Raw genomic sequence first — 16,283 nt, forward strand, 5'->3', positions numbered from 1 at the left:
TCTAAATACTCAGCCATCAATAGATTGTTAAAGCTTTCCAGGTGATTAGAATGTGCAGCCAGGATTGAGGATCACTGCAAAAACCAGGGGGCCTTAGTGTCCTTGCATCCAAGATGGAGCTCCTAAAAAGAATAGCAATAACTGTCTTCTCTGTGTGACAGAATTGAAGATCTAATAAAATAGATAAAAGCACTTTGCGATGTGTAAACACATAGTAATGATTAAAGCAGGCTTTATTAAAGGGTTTAACTATTGTTATGCAAATGCTAGGGATTAGCACTAGTATATTAATTCTGCTGATGGGATTCTAACCTTTTATATAAAATTTACTTGCAGTCTCTAAAAGTAGTTGAGGACTTCCTTCCCCAATTAGTACATAGCAATTTACTTCTGCAGAAACTCCAAGTGCTGCTCTGTGACCCAGAGAGGGTTTAATAATGACGTGTCACCTCAGTGATTATTCTCAATAAACACAATTCTTCCAAGTTTTGCACAGCATAGTTCATCCCCACAAGTCATCACGACATGCTTGTTTATCCCTTTGTACTACAGCTTGTAAGTGCACCAAACTGGGATAAACTAGCCGAATGTTTGCATAGTGGGGAGAAAAATCAACTGTTTTAAAAATGTATCCTGTTCCTACTTAACCTTCGTTTAACATAATATCCCTTAAGAACTAAATTTTACGTGTCTCCAGTGGTTATCTTTCTTCAGATATTTTCACGCTTTGACACTATGACACATTTTTGTCTGTTCAACTATTCTTTTAGAAATATGTCAGACTTCCCTGGTGGTGCAGTGGTTAAGAATCCTCCTGCCAATGCAGGGAACATGGGTTCGAGCCCTGGTCCGGGAAGATCCCACATGCCACGGAGCAACTAAGCCCGTGCGCCACAACTATGAGCCTGCGCTCTAGAGCCCGCGAGCCACAACTACTGAGCCCGTGAGCCACAACTACTGAAGCCTGTGCACCTAGAGCCCGTGCTCCACAACAAGAGAAGCCACTGCAATGAGAAGCCCGCGCACTGCGGTGAAGAGTAGCCGCCGCTTGCCTCAACTAGAGAAAGCCCGCGTGCAGCAACGAAGACCCAATGTGGCCAAAAAAAAAAAAAAGAAAAGAAATATGTCTGTGACCATTGCAGTTTTGGTAATAAATACTTTTGCTTTGCCCAGTAGTGTTGAGTAAAGTCACACCTTGACTTCTGAAATTGGCCCACTGCGGTCTGTCCCTCAGAATGAGCAGGTGTATTTAACATAGACTTGCAGACTTATTTTTTCATGAACTTCAAGGCTGCCTGTTCGGCTCTGTATACTGGCTGCCTTGCAGCCACTCTTCAGGACTGAGTTTGAGGAACACAAACGCAGGGCACTTATAGTGATGGGCTCCAGAAAGGGCTGTCACTGGGTGTGTTACTCCATCCTCTGACCTGTCATGACTGTAGCCTTCATTCAGCATCTCTCTGCTCACCAGAAAATACATCTTGGCAAAAAAAAAAAAAAAAAAGAAAGAAAAAAGTCTGGAATCTTTTCTGTATCTGTATTTTTTTGGCGAATGATTTCTGACATTTCCCTCCATTGTCTAAGTCTGGAAATGATCTCGAAATGGAGGAATGCTTCTTTCTTTAGGAATCCCTTCAAGTGCTGAATGTTATTAAGAAATAAGCAATTACTGATTAAACAAATAGTAAAGTTCAGTGAAGAGCTAGCTCTTTTGCAGTTAGAGCTATGTATACTGTTGCACATGCTTTTCTGCTCACAAGCATATTAATGCAGTTGATAAAAAAGTTTAACCTTAAGTCAATATAAATATATACATAGTTTAAAATGGTAGGTTGACAAACTAGGGCCTGCAGGCTGCATGATTTTTACATTTTTTTTAAGTGTTGTAAAAAAAATACCAAGAATATGCGTCAGAAACCATATGGCACACAAGGTCTAAAATATTTACTATATGACTCTTTAGAGAAAATGTTTGCTGACCCCAGAACAATGTGGAAAGTACAAATAATAGAGCTCACTTATTTTTGGCTTTTGCCAGAAAGTACGCTGTCTTGTGTTGAGAAGCCGGAGCTGGGGGACTGAACTAAGAACATGCAGATTATGACCCGCTGAAAGGTCGGGGCGGGGTGTGGGGCACAAGTCACCCACATGGGCAGGCAGGTAGCTCTCTCAGCATCCGAGATCCCACTTTGGCGAAGTGTAATCCCTAGGGTCATGTGGACTGAAGGCACAGTTTCAATACACCCACACAAAGGAAGCAGAGTCACAAGATTTATTACTTACAGATCCCAGAAGCTGGGGGTGGGAGGTAATGAGCTGGGGGAAGGGCAGTCCTCTGTCCCAGGTCACCAGCGAGCAGGAGATAAAGAGGGCAGCAAGCAGCTACCACTTCTAAGAAGGTTGGGGCGGAGGTCACTGACTTTTCACGGGCTTAACTCTAAGTAGCTATGTGAAGAGGTGCCCAGGAAAAGCACCATGCGCACTTAAGGCAGGAATCCTGAAGTCAAGCCCTTATCCACATTGTTCAGACTCTGAGTGCGAGCAGGGTTATCATACTGTAAAATGCCTCTGCAGCAAGTCAGAGAAACAAAAGTTGTTTTTCTCATCACACTTTTTCGCTTGGAGGCATTAATTTTCACTTGTAAAATCGGTCTTCACAGCCAGTCTAAAAAGAGAATGAAGAACCTCCTCTAGCAGAGTCTGTAACGGAGTTCTCTGCTCCCAGCCAGCTCTCTGGATGGAGCTGCCCTTGAATCAGAGCTGCCGCCCTTTGACCCTCGTTTGTGCAGTTGCTCTCACTCCCCCAGTCCGCTCCTCAGCATGATCGCCATCCACCAATTTGCTGCACACCTTCTTTGACCTTGGCTTTTTGGTCAAATGATTTTTCCATTCTAATTGCTGTTGTGAATCTACTTGGCTACATTGCCCTACTTTTTCACCTGCTTTCATCTTCCAAGGCCCCTCTTCTGTGATCCTTTTTTCTACCTTCTCTCCCAGAATTTCAGCCCTGTTGAGGCAGGTGCCTTCCAAGTCTAATATTTCTACCCTTTTACTTGCTCTCGTGCAGGCCCAGTTTCCTCACTGGTTTCAAGGCAGGTCCGGTCTGCCCCTTGCAACAAATGATAGCAAAGAGAGGACTTCTGGTGTCTTCCCTCACCGGCCCAGCTGAACCACTTCTGGGAGTAGCATGGCTACCCTTTGTGGATGCTGTTTGCACACACCCTTCCTTGTGTTCACTTTGTATCCATATCGCTTGCTGTAATTTTCTTCCCATGGACCTTCTGGCCGCTTGCTTTCACCTACGACTACAGCAGTTTTTCGTGTCTACTAAGTTCACCAGGCCACTCCAGTGGTCCCTGATGCTCTTGGGATCCAGCACACATGTCTAACCAGAGCTATTACAGCACCCAAACTTCTGGTACATTCCTCCCTTCATTCCACTCCAGCTTGCTGAATCCCTCTCTCCTACCTGTGAGTGCCCCTCTACCCAATACACATTTATCAAATGCTGACTCCATTCTGGGTACTATGCTAGGCTCTACAGATCAGGGATGAATGAGACACAGCTTAAGTCTCAGTGTTTTTTGACAGGGGAAAGATGATATGCACAGACATGAATATAGAGCAAAGCAGTAGATGATGATGGACAAAATTACCAAATATTATAAGCACAGAGGAGACTATTTAGAACTAGACTCTCTAACAATAAACATTCCAAGCTACCTAATGAGACTATTACTAAATCGAACAAATTAACTGCTTAAAGAATATTTGATTCTGTTCTTAACCTCCCCTTAAATATATGGTTTAAGGGCCAAACTTCTAGTACATTCTTTTCTGAGTGATTTACTCCTTCTCTGACTCACTATCTCATTTACTAATACATTATCTAGGCTCCGGTCGAGTCTGTAAACATTAAAGTTCTGTAAATAAATGCAGTTTTTGGATTACAGTGCAAAAGAAAAACATCTTTTTTTTTTTTTGAAAATACTTCTGCTCCTTACTAGAAATGGAATTCAGTCCTTATCCTGTTCCCCAAGTGCATGGGATGGTGACTGCTGACTTGTTGGTATGCAGGTGGTCTGGGTAACTCACGGCTTTATTTATTGGAAGAGGCTTTGAGAGGTTGTTACTCAATTGTAAGAGATGCCTTTTAAAGAACTTTGCCTCTGGGCATCTTTTGCCTTTCATTTCCTTTTCCCTTCTCATTCCTTGTCCACCTCCTTTGCCCCCAAGCCCTTTTCCGGGATTATATCATTATATCAAATATAAATTGGGAAAACCTAGCCAGGACATGCTTGTCTTGAGGGAGACACCCCCAAGAGCACTGAGCTGCAAGTAGGAACTATGGGGAGGTGGGCATGTTCACCAGTTTGCCCCATGTGCCTCCTGCTACTGGTACCACCGCTGGTCTATTCATTCATGACATATTTTGAGAGACTTCTCTGTGCCACAAACACCACGCTAGGTTCTAGGGACACAAACTGAGCCAAAAGGAAAACTGTTGCTGCCCACATTTGGGGGAGGTAGCATCAATGACAAGTTCACATGAATAAATGTGTGATAACAAATTGATATCCTAGCTCTGATAGAAAGAGGAAGAGCCAATATTAGTGTTTAATTCTCTAACAATTCTGAGATCTCTGGTCTCTGTGTGTGTGTGTCTGTCTCGTCTCTCTCGCTCCCCCTTCCCTCTGTTAAGTGGGGTGGAGAAGACAGCTAACAACACCGAGTCCTGTCATTGCTGTGGTGCATTATACCCACATCCTTTCTCTTTATTGTGAGATTCTTGATCCCCCAGAGTAGATGGTATTATCTCCATTTTAAATACACATAACGGAGAAAGACGACATTGTTATTACTCAGACTGTCATTGGGAGGGCGAACAAGTGAATGCTTGCATTATGGGAGTTCGGGGGCAGAAATATGCCACGGGCCCTGATTTGAAACCATCGTATTTAGTTGCTGCTCATCCACCCAATTCAGGGACTTTTTTTTTTTTTTCATTTTTTACAGCAGTGAGAGAAAAATCTTTCTTTCTCTGCACAAGTCAGGACCAGATCTCAAAATCTGCAATGTGCCCTCTCCGATGCACGCCCGCCCACCGGTTCGACAAATGCTGGATTTCCCATGATAGCTGCCACACACTCGGTTTCTCATCTCCCTATTTCTTCCCCGCCAGAATTTCTAAATCCTTCCGGAACACGTCCAGTCATCTTTTCTGAACTTTTGAGCTCTATCTGCTTTCCGCAAAGGCCCTGGGCACAAGCCTGGGTGACAGAGGCCCGGGCGACAGAGGCCGGGGCGACAGAGTCCAGGGTGGAGGGCCCAGCTGGGGGGATCCCTGCGCCTGAGCTCTGCAAGGCCGCTGGGCGTCATCTGGCCAGCGAGCCCGCCACGCGCCAACCAGCCCTCGTTCCCCGCGCTGCCGGCGAACTGAATGAGGAGCAGTGCTATTTTTACCTCCCCGGCTGCAATCCTTTATATATCAATATATTTGCAGGAAGGAAATAAATAAAGGATTCAGAGGGAAATGCTTGGCCTAAGTTTTACCCGAGAAGGTGGCGGTTGGAACAGGAGGGGGTATGTGAGGTCTGGGGTGGTGGAAAAGGCAGGCCGATTTCTCTGGCTGGCTGTTTCCTCCAGATCATTCTGTCCTGGAAATCCCCACACACTTCTTTCTTCCCCTCTGGCTAATCCCTGACTGCCAGCTTCCTCTCTCCCCCGCCCCCAACTCTGGAGGTGCCACCGTCACCTCTGATGCTGCATCACTCTGCTCCTTTTTTTTCCCTCTCTCCTTTCTCTTCCACAATGAAGCATGCGCAGTGCGTCGCGTGCCAGGCAACAGCATCAGCATCAGGACGCGAAGCCGCGCTCGGGCGCGCTCTCGAGGGCGGGGCGCACGCCCGCGCCGCTCGCTCCCGCTCGCCGCCTCAGCATCCTCAGCCCCAGCGGCAGCCCCCGCAGTCACTGGAGCTGCCGCGCCCGCCGCAGGGAGGGAGGAGCGTCTGGGGAGGCTCCAAGTTGGCGGAGCGACTGGGACCCCCGGACTCTTCAGCAGCCACCCCGGGAAGGGCTGAGAGGCGAGCAGGGGAGGGGGCGCCGCCCAGCCCCTAGCCCCGAGCTCCGAGCCCCCTGTCCGCGGCCGCACCATGCGCGCCGAGCCGGCGTGACCGGCTCCGCCCGCAGCCTTCCCCGCAGCCTAGCCCGGCGCTCTCGCTGGCCACACCGAGCGGCGCCCGGGAGCTATGAGCCATGAAGCCACCCGGCAACAGCTCCAGGCGGCCGCCCGTGGAGGGCTCCAGCCTCCCCCGAGCCTCCAGCTGCTCCCGCGGCGGCCCCGCCGGCCCGGCGCCCGTCCGCGCCCCGGCCCGCGCGCCGCCCTGCCGCCTGCTCCTCGTACTTCTCCTGCTGCCTCCGCTCGCCGCCTCATCCCGGCCCCGCGCCTGGCGGGCTGCTGCACCCAGCGGTGGGTATGGCCCAGGTGCCCTTTGCATTGCCTTGCCCACGGGGCCCTGCAGAGGAGAGCGAAGGGCACGCGGGTCCGTGCGCTCCGGACACGTCCAGGGCTCGGCCTTTCCGAGCCTCTCTCTGCCTGTCCACCTCTCTCATTCCCAAACCGGCGTTCATTCCAGTTCACTTTTTGAAGTCCATTTTTCTGTTGCATTCACTAAATTACTGCCGGTTCCACTGGAAGGTGTTCAGTGGAGGCGGGGTCCCTAACTGATCTCTGTGCAACTTGGGGAAACCGGTGGTTGGGAAATGCAGCGAGGGAGCAAGTTTTTTCTTGGGTGGTGGAGCCTGAACGTGAGTGCGGGGGGATGTGATGAGAAGAGTGGTAATGTGTTTCCTCAGATTGCCTAGTGGGTTTATTCACTGCTGTTGGAATTAAGGTGGGGGAGGGAAACTTCGGGGGTATAAACCTTTGGCTTGTAATTTCTCAAAATGCTTGTCATTATAATGAACAACGAAGATAATATGATGTTCAATACATTGATGATTGGACATCAGTGACAGCAGATAGCTGCCCATAGGCAGGAAAATAAGAAGAAATTGGAAAGCTGCCAGCATCTGCACCCCTCTATGGCAAAAGATTTTTGCTCATCTCAAAGTTAAAAGAAAAGGGAATTGTCCATTTTGTTAAATGAATCAGTTAACATTCCGTGTTCATGAGTTCAGCACTCAAGTTATCTGTGGAGCGTTCTTAGCTCTCAGGTGGGATAATCCTAGTCCCATTGAGCTTCTGTAGACTCCCAAGGGGGGCAGGTGAGGGGCAGAATCCCTGAGCATGATCGTTTAATGACCCTTCCTTCAAGTCCATTTCCCCTCAGCCCCACCACCATACTTAGAAGTATAGATTTAAGACTATAAACAGTACATTGTTGTATAAGCCTTATTGGCTGATAACCTATCCAGGCCATTTCATTGTTGCAATAACTTGCTTTCCTGTGTCTCTACGCCTTACCTGCTTATAAGTAGAAAACTTTGTTTTTGCAATTAATGGAAAAATGCATTTTAGTACTTATGTATTTATAGGGTACGTGTGTGTTTGTGTATGTTTGTGTCCCCCCCCCCCCCCAACCCCAGCTCTGCATTGGAATGAAACTGCAGAAAACAATTTGGGAGTCCTGGCAGATGAAGACAACACATTGCAACAGAATAGCAGCAGTAATAGCAGTTACAGCAATGCAATGCAGAAGGAAATCACACTGCCTTCAAGACTCGTATATTACATCAACCAAGACTCGGAAAGCCCTTACCATGTTCTTGACACGAAGGCAAGACACCAGGAAAAACATAACAAGGTAGGCAGGGTCTGGGTATGCAAAAGTGGCTGCCATGAAGAGTTAGTTGTCCTTTGATTTGATTTTCTGCCAGAATCTGATTTCACAAATGTTACTGCAGCATTTTATTAGGAAACCAATTAATATTATGATAGGGGAGAAACTGGAGGGAATTAACCTGGGATCTACTGGGATAGTGTTGCTGTTTGTCTTTCCTCTCTGACACTAAACTGGAATTGGAATTTTCTTATCGCCTTATAAGTTTAGCAGCTGAAATGTGGTCCATTTTTCTTGTAGGTGCATTGAACACTGAACAGTAGTTAAGAGAATATTTTGATGGTCCTGACTTTTATCTGCGAGGCTTTATGTAAGGGTGCAGTATTCTACGTCCCATGACGAAAACTGCTTTCAATCTGCGCCCAGAAAATTGCTATAAAAAGCTGTTGGGCTGCAGATTCCCCATCAGTCTTTCACTTAGAAATTGAGTGGTTAAGTTTAAACAACCTCTTTCTTTCTTCAGTTGGTCAGTAGGAAAAAAATACTTTTTTTTGGTTATATTTTCAGTAGGTAAACAATATGACATTTTAAAAGATTATGGTGAATATAAACAAACAATTTATATAGTATAGAGACCAGTTTTGGTCAGCACAATCCTTCAAGACTTTATCTGCATTCATTGTGAGCAGTAGCTTTACTTGCAGATTGGTTCAGAAAGTGTCTCTGATTTTTAAAAAGGCATTCAGTGGAAGATGAAGGTGCTTAATATCCAAAGAGTTCAAGGGATCTTTTTTTTCCTGCTTACTAGTCATTATTTGAGTTAATAAAATTTTGGACCCCAAGCAGATGTCCACAATGGGTTATCAGTGCCTCTTTTCTTTATTAGGAGCAGAAAATAGAGTCCGTATGTTAAATATTCTACTTTGGACTTGTAGGATAGGAAGAAAACTTTCCTCTACCCTTCTAGGTTCTTCTGGCTGGTCCAAGAATTAAATTGACATGAGACAGATTAACAGGAGAAAATCAAATTAATTTCATATGTATACATGTGAGGGTCAGAGGCCCCACATACCTGAGAGGTTCAGAGACAGAAAGGTAAAATGAGGCGTATATGCCATCCTGAGCTAAGGAATGGCATAGGGGCCTCGGGCTTCCAAAGACAGGAGGGTCATTCACAGGACAATAAAAAGAGCAGATGTTTGGTAATTAGATGTTTGCCCTGCCATATAGATGGGGCCACTTAGATAAAATTTATCTCTCGTAATAACTCTTTTCTGGGAAAAATCCTCAATTTAAGTTCTGCTGGGTAGTTAAGGGAGGGGCAGTAGTTTCTCTTGAACCTGCAGGGTCTTGATTGTGCCTTTAGTTCAAAATAATCCTCATGCAAAAATGACACACTTTGGGGGAGGCTCGTTCTGAACCCTTACAGATTATACCTGTTCAGTTGAGAAGAACAGTCATTGTCTAAACATCTAGAATTTAAGGAAAGTATCTATGGTTTGCATCATTGTTTTTATTAGTTTTCTAAAATATGGGTAAGTGGTAACAGTATTTATTCCTATTTTACAAATGGGGAGTTAGAAATTTAAGGCCTTCAGGTGACTTTCCCAGGATTGTAAAACAGCTGATGTAAAATTCAAGAGGTCTGAATATTTAATATTTACAAGTCAGGCTTCTGAGAAAATGCTTCCTTCATATCGGATGTTATTGGAGAACTTAACTTTGCTTCACGGTGCTGTGAAGTGGCTGCTACCCGCCTTGGCTGAGATGAAGGGAACTCTTTGCTCGTGGCCCTTTTCTGATCTGCTCATATGTAACTTGACGGCTTGACTCCTGGATCCTGTCTACCCGTTTGTCTTGTTGATAGGAGGAGTGGGTGGTGTCTTTAAGGAAGAAGAATCCAAGGTCCTCTTGATAAAGGCATTGAGGCCCATTTTATGGTTTTTCTACTAATTAATAAGATCCTCTATGGTTAAGTGACAAGTTCTCAAATTCCAGTGCCTTTGCATAAGGTGCTGGAGGAAGAAAAAAAATGGCCTGAAAGCCTATTTTAAAGAATGCTCAAGCCCTCTCGACTTTGGACTTGAAGGGAACTTTAGTGGAACTTCTCTAATAACTCAGCTGTCGGTGGCTATGGCTAACTCCTGTCTTCTAGTCTAACCTTATTTGGTTGCTTTGTTTGGTGGGACTTGGTTTGACTACAATGTATCTGAATTTTTTTGATAGTAAGGTTGTTAAAACTTTACGCGCCACTCATGTAGAGGAATAGATTTCTTAGTAGGAAGCACATACTTGCTGTTGGAATGATTTTACCTCTCCACTTCCACCCCCCATAGTGGTTAGGTTTCTTTTATCTTCAAAAAAAAATGTTTATGTAGAAATTATATTTGAAAGCATTTTTCTTCTTTTCTTATTAGTTTGATTCAACAAGTATTTGTTGCACATTTCTCACGTGCAAAGTAGTATGCTGAATATTCAGAGATAAGAGATAAGGGGTACAAGGATGAACAAGACAAGGTCTGTCCTCCAGGAGACACAAGAATGAGATAAGCAAGATTCTAAAAAGTACTCTCATACAGGGATAAACAGTGTTCTTCCTGTATGGGTTCCCTGAAATTTCCCTCTGTGTTCTATGATTTCCCTTGCACTTCTGTTTTGAAGCATCTCTTGAACTAGTTGACAAAAAGTGTTGCATATGCTTTCTGCTCTATCTTTGGATGACTTGCCTAATCATAGTGATGGGAGATACTTCTCAATTCAGCTGCTTTCCAAATGTTTCAGTAAGAGAAAAAGTATGGAATTTCATTATTTTTGCCTTTATAAAAGAAGTTTTGATTTTAATATCTGTGTATTAAGTACCTTTCTTTCTCCCCTGATTTCATTGCACCCAAGCACATTTTAATGAATGCCTTAGAAATGCTGAATCACTGTGCCATTCTCCTGGAATCCTAGATTGGGGGGTAGAGGTGGAGAGGGAAATTCCCAGATATAGGTTATAGGGCAGAGCTCCATATTTATTGTGTAAGTATTTAAAGTTGAGCAGGCCTTACTACTTTACAGTTGTGAGACTTAAGATGTTTGTTAACTCTTTCAAAACTGGTAAGTTTAAAAGCAGACTGCAAAGCAGGCTGTAATACTAGTGTTTCTGAAAATCTTAAAGTTTTCTTTGTCAAAGATTGTTTAGGAATCTTTTTATCTCCAGGTATGGTTCTATATAACTTATTGTCCAAACTGTGACATTTTTTGAGAGTGAAAGTAGGCACGCTTAATAATTATGCCAGGATAATTGGCATAAACCTAGATGGTCCAGAGCAGACTGGGAACATGGTCATCTCAGATCTAAACAGTTATGTTTTTTGAGTTTTGGCACTTAACCCAATTCAGGTTTCTTTATAGACAGCTTTATTTTCTGATGATTTATTGTAATTTTTTTCTTACTAACTAGGAGGTTAATTTACCACCATATAGAAGTAATAGGGTCTGAAATGGAAACATTTCGTTTTGCTTTGTTATCAAGACTTATCTTCTTCACCTGTAGAACTTTTACAAGCATAGATGGAATTTTATGATTACTAAACATAAGCATTTTATCAACCATTAATGCAATATTTTGATAAAATATACATTTAAAAAGAGGCAGAAACAATTTAGGTTAATTAATTAATTCATTCATAGATAATCCTATGAGATCTATTCCTGAGAATGTTAAGGAACCTGTGGAGAAAGAAAAATAATTTTTCTTCTACCCTTCCAGGTTCTTGGCTGAGACACACCCTGTAATAAAAGACAGGTTAACAGGAGAAAATTAGAAGTTTAATGACATGTATGCCTCCTGTGTACATGGGAGAGACTCAGGAAAACTGAGTAACTTTGAGATGGCCCAGCCATCAGCTTAAATAACTGTCCAGCTAAAGACAAGATGTTGGGGAGCCAGTGATGGGAGGCTATCAGGAAAAGCACAGTCAATGAGGGTAAGGTTGTTACACAGATTTAAATCGTTGCCTTTTACGCTGATAATGTGTTTCTGGAGATTTCGGGTATCCTCCTCTTTCTGGTACAGAGAGGGAAACACCCTTACAAATGGAGATTTCTTATAAATATAAATGTCTCTTACAGAAGAGTAACTTCTGCTTGGTTTACAGAGCTGCTCCTGTGTCCACTGTTTCTTAAAAATAACAAGCCGAAAATAATGTTTATGCCAAAGAGGCATATTTTGGGATAGTATATTCTGCTCCCCTTCAAACCTTTTCCTGAAACTTGCCTTTAGTCAAAAATTACTTGCCTTGAATCCTACTTATTTAGATTCTCTTCTCTTGCAGTTGGGAAAGGATGGAAGAGGTACATTATGTACAGCACAGGGTCTGGGGAGAGATGAAAGTCATCTCCTTGGACTTGAGATATGGCTCAGTCTTTTGTTACCTTCCCTACTGTGTTGGGGAGTTGGACCCGGTGTATTGAATTAAGAACACACAGATTATGACCTGCTGAATGAGGGGGCACAAGCCACCCACACGGGTCGGCAAGTAGCTCCCTCGGCATCCAAGTTTCCACTTTGGGGAAGTGAAAACCACTGGGTCGTTTTGATTGAAGACACAGTTTCAATACACCCACACAAAAGAAGCAGAGTCACAAGATTTATTATTCACAGATCCCAGAAAAGGTTGGGGGGCAATGAACGAAGAGAGGGTGGGGAAGGACAGTCCTTTGTCCCAGGTCACCAATAAGCAGAAGATAGAGAGGGTAGCAAGCATCTATCACTTATAACGTGGTTGGGTCAGAGGTCACTAACTTTTCACAGGCTTAACTCTAAGTGATTATTTTAAAAGGCATCTGGGGAAAGCAGAGAGGGACTTATGGTAGGAATCCCAAAGTGCAGTCCTTATCTAAATATCCAGACTCTAGGTGTGAGCAGGGTTTCCAGTCTGTAAAATGTCTCGGCAGCAACTCAGAAAAACAAAAGTTGTTTCTTTCATCACACCTATTCCCACCGCCCCAGGCTGAAGAGAGAGAAGAGAGAAGTTTAAGTAAATTTAGATCACGATGATTATCATCACTTCCTACTCTGCTTCAGGACAAAGCTGGTTCCATGTTTCTTGACCATCCAGAAGCCAGCTGCCCCATTGCTCTTGGTGTGGATCAGCAGAAAGAAATACTGGGTCCTTAGAACTGGTCGTGTGACAACTATTAGTTTATTTGGTAATACAAACTTTGGTATTGGCCTCAGCGGCTTTCCCAAGTTTTCTAGGTCTTCCTAAGCAGTCATTACAGAATTGTAGTACGTAGAATTCAGGCTTGTAATGGTTTTCCTTGTAATGCCTGGCATATAGTAGGCTGTCAGTAAATATCTGTTGAATGAATCGATGGTTGAACACTCCTATGTTAGAAAGAGTGCAGTGCTTTCTGTGAAATTTCATGTTGTAATCAAATTGACATTCAAAAGCGCCTTAAGTTACTGTTAAGCATTTTTGGCACTGTGACAGAGCGGCAGGAGAGAGAATTTTGGTCTCAAGTTATTCGCACTGCATAAATCACACTTACACTCCCTAAAATCATGAGAATACCTGTATTAACAATTCTTAGATTATCCCTATCACTGTCACCTACCATTAACATGGATAATCACAAGCTGGCCATGTGGGAGATTTTGTCATTGCTACTGGTTAATTCTCAATGGTGGAGCCCAAGGTGTCCACTCATATAGTTTCCAGTCAATCAGATTTACATCTGTGAGGCGTTCAGTTCTGCTTGGCCAATATCTGTTTTGAATTAGGCACTGTGCTAGACCCTGGGAAGAGCGAGGAAGAGTAACTCTCAGTCCCGACCTTTGCTCGTGACTTGCTGGGCATCAGAAACAAGGCAGCTGGCGGTGTGTGTGTGGTTCCTGTCAGTGCATTGCTAGTTGTAGGAACAAAGGGCTGTGGGGACTCAGGAAAGTCAAAGAAAACCTGAGAGAGGAAGAAACAATGGAGCCGGCCCTAAAGAGCAACTAGGAGACAAGTTTTCGGGAGGTGGAAAGAGGGTGGAGGGTGGAGGAGGTGGAGAGGGGCCCACAGTCAGCAGGCAAAGGCTCTGCCCGGCTGGAGACAGTGTGGTGAGTGTGAGAAGGGGAAACCCAAGCGTGGGAAATTTAAAAGAATTGGACATCATTGTTACATTCATGGTCAATTTTTAAAAAGCTCACTTGATTCCTCTAGAAATCCAATACATGTTTGTCAGATGTAGCAGTTGAGAGTTATAATTAGTGTCTTCAAAAAGGACAAACAGCTAGTAAGTGGCAGACAGAGTCAGGATTCGAACCCAGGTCTTTTTTAAAAAATATATATATTTATTTATTTATTTATGGCTGAGTTGGGTCTTTGTTGTTGCGTGCGGGCTTTCTCTAGTTGCGGCGAGCGGGGGCTACTCTTCGTTGCGATGTGTGGGCTTCTCATTGTGGTGGCTTCTCTTGTTGCGGAGCACGGGCTCTAGGCCTGTGGGCTCAGTAGTTGTGGCTCGTGGGCTCTAGAGCGCAGGCTCAGTAGTTGTGGTGCACGGGTTTAGTTGCGCCGTGGCATGTGGGATCTTCCCTGACCAGGGCTCAAACCCGTGTCCCCTGCATTCGCAGGCGGATTCTTTTTTTTTTTTTTTTTTTTTTTAAAGGATATTCTTTTTTTTTTTAAATTTTTTATTTATTTATTTATGGCTGTGTTGGGTCTTCGTTTCTGTGTGAGGGCTTTCTCTAATTGCGGCAAGTGGGGGCCACTCTTCATCATGGTGCGCGGGCCTCTCACCATCGCGGCCTCTCTTGTTGCGGATCACAGGCTCCAGACGCGCAGGCTCAGTAATTGTGGCTCACGGGCCTGTTTGCTCTGCAGCATGTGGGATCTTCCCAGACCAGGGCTCGAACCCGCGTCCCCTGCGTTGGCAGGCAGATTCTCAACCACTGCGCCACCAGGGAAGCCCCGCAGGCGGATTCTTAACCACTGTGCCACCAGGGAAGCTCATGAATCCAGGTCTTATCCTTTGCAAAGTCCAGGCTGGAGAGAGACTAGGGTGTGTAGGGTACGGCAGGCGGCGAAGGGGAAAGGCTGTGAAGACTGTGAAGAGATCAAGGGTTTGAATTTATTTTGTATCAAATGGCTCACCTCCTGATGCATCCGGAGGTGATCCCGTGACTGGTTGAGCATTGATTGAGTGACAATTCTGTGGCTCCTCAGGGAGCTTACCTTCTAGTGGGAGGAGACAGACCATAAACACAAGAACAACAGCAGCACAAAGATTTCAGGTATTGACGAGTGCTCGAAGAAGATGAAATAGCGTACGTGGTGGAGAATGGTGGCTGGGATGGTTGCTCTTGAAGAATTGGAAGATGGGGCCTACGATCTTGGGTGAGAGTAACCTACCTACTGTGGTTCCTCTTTAGATGGGGTGGGCGCGTGCTGTTTCAGTGGCCCCCACCTGCACTCCTTGTTGCCGAACGCCACCCGTCCTCATTTCTGTTACTCCCCCGGCTCCTGTAGGCATTTGAGTTTGGACCCTAGTCTTTGATTCTTCTCTCCCACAAAGTCTGGACTATTTTTGATCATTTCACCCAGCTGGATTGATTTGATGGCCGCCATGCTTTCCAGCAGTACGTCGTGCTGTCCGAGGTCTTGCTTTAGCCTGCATGTGTCCCTACGTAATGTTTTCTGCTCTCTCTGCTCCTGGGTTGGCTCCTTCCTGCTAACTATATAACTACTTGTGTCATTCTGTCTTCACTTATTCTCAGGTTTTGTTAACAGATTGGGCCACTATCCTTCTCTCTATAGCCAGTCAAAAAATAACAAGAGCGTTATTTGCTCAGTGGCTTTGCCTAGGGTTGGTGGCCTCACGCGGGCTGAGGGTAAAGACAGGCAGGAAGAGAGCTGTCCTGGTTGCCCTGCTCACTTTTCTCAGTGGTAGTGCTATTTTCCCAGCCACCTGAGAGTGAACCTTGGGAGTCCTCGTTGACTCTTTTCTCTCCTTCATCTTCTGTCTATAAATAGTCACATATTAAGTCCTGACGTTTCTCCCAAATCCGTCCTTCCCTCCTCCTCTGTATTGTGTTCTTGTCATCGCCTCTTGTCTCTCTCTGTCTTGCTCTGTCAATCCATCAGTCCCACTGCTGACAGATTAATCTTCCTGGAACACTTAGTGCATCATGTGACTCCTTTTATCCACATGCAACAAGCATGATTTCAGCAGATGAATTTTCCTTGTGGAGTGAAGGGGAGAAAGTGAAATGCTCTGGAGGAGAGCTGTTGCCCCTGCCCCCCTTCTGAATACTAAACATTTGCTGGTCCATTCTCCTTTCAGCATTTTTTCCAGGCCTGTTTACCCAGGTCAGTGCATGGCAGGAGGTAATTTTATCTGGACAGTTCCACTGATATCTGTCCAAATTCTGGGGCTAGTTATGGAAAACCCTTGTGATCAGTAGCAGTAACCCAAACTGTCAGTTATGTGTTCTCAGGCTTTTGTTTTAGGTTCAAATACTGTTAAATTCCT

General features: G+C 44.8%; 1 protein-coding gene across 2 annotated transcripts in view; it reads left to right on the forward strand.

Moving 5' to 3' along the window:
- The first annotated feature begins 5,958 nt into the window (after positions 1-5,958).
- ADAM23 (ADAM metallopeptidase domain 23) overlaps positions 5,959-16,283 on the forward strand; it is a 159,072-nt gene continuing 148,747 nt past the window's right edge. For both annotated transcript variants that reach the window (XM_036858829.1, XM_036858830.1), the window contains exons 1-2: positions 5,959-6,469; positions 7,588-7,805. In XM_036858829.1, coding sequence (XP_036714724.1) covers positions 6,256-6,469; positions 7,588-7,805 — 432 coding nt within the window. In that variant the 5' untranslated portion in view covers positions 5,959-6,255. The remainder of the gene's footprint in view (positions 6,470-7,587; positions 7,806-16,283) is intronic.

The sequence above is a fragment of the Balaenoptera musculus genome, chromosome 7, assembly GCF_009873245.2.
Source record: "Balaenoptera musculus isolate JJ_BM4_2016_0621 chromosome 7, mBalMus1.pri.v3, whole genome shotgun sequence".
NCBI lineage: Eukaryota > Metazoa > Chordata > Mammalia > Artiodactyla > Balaenopteridae > Balaenoptera > Balaenoptera musculus.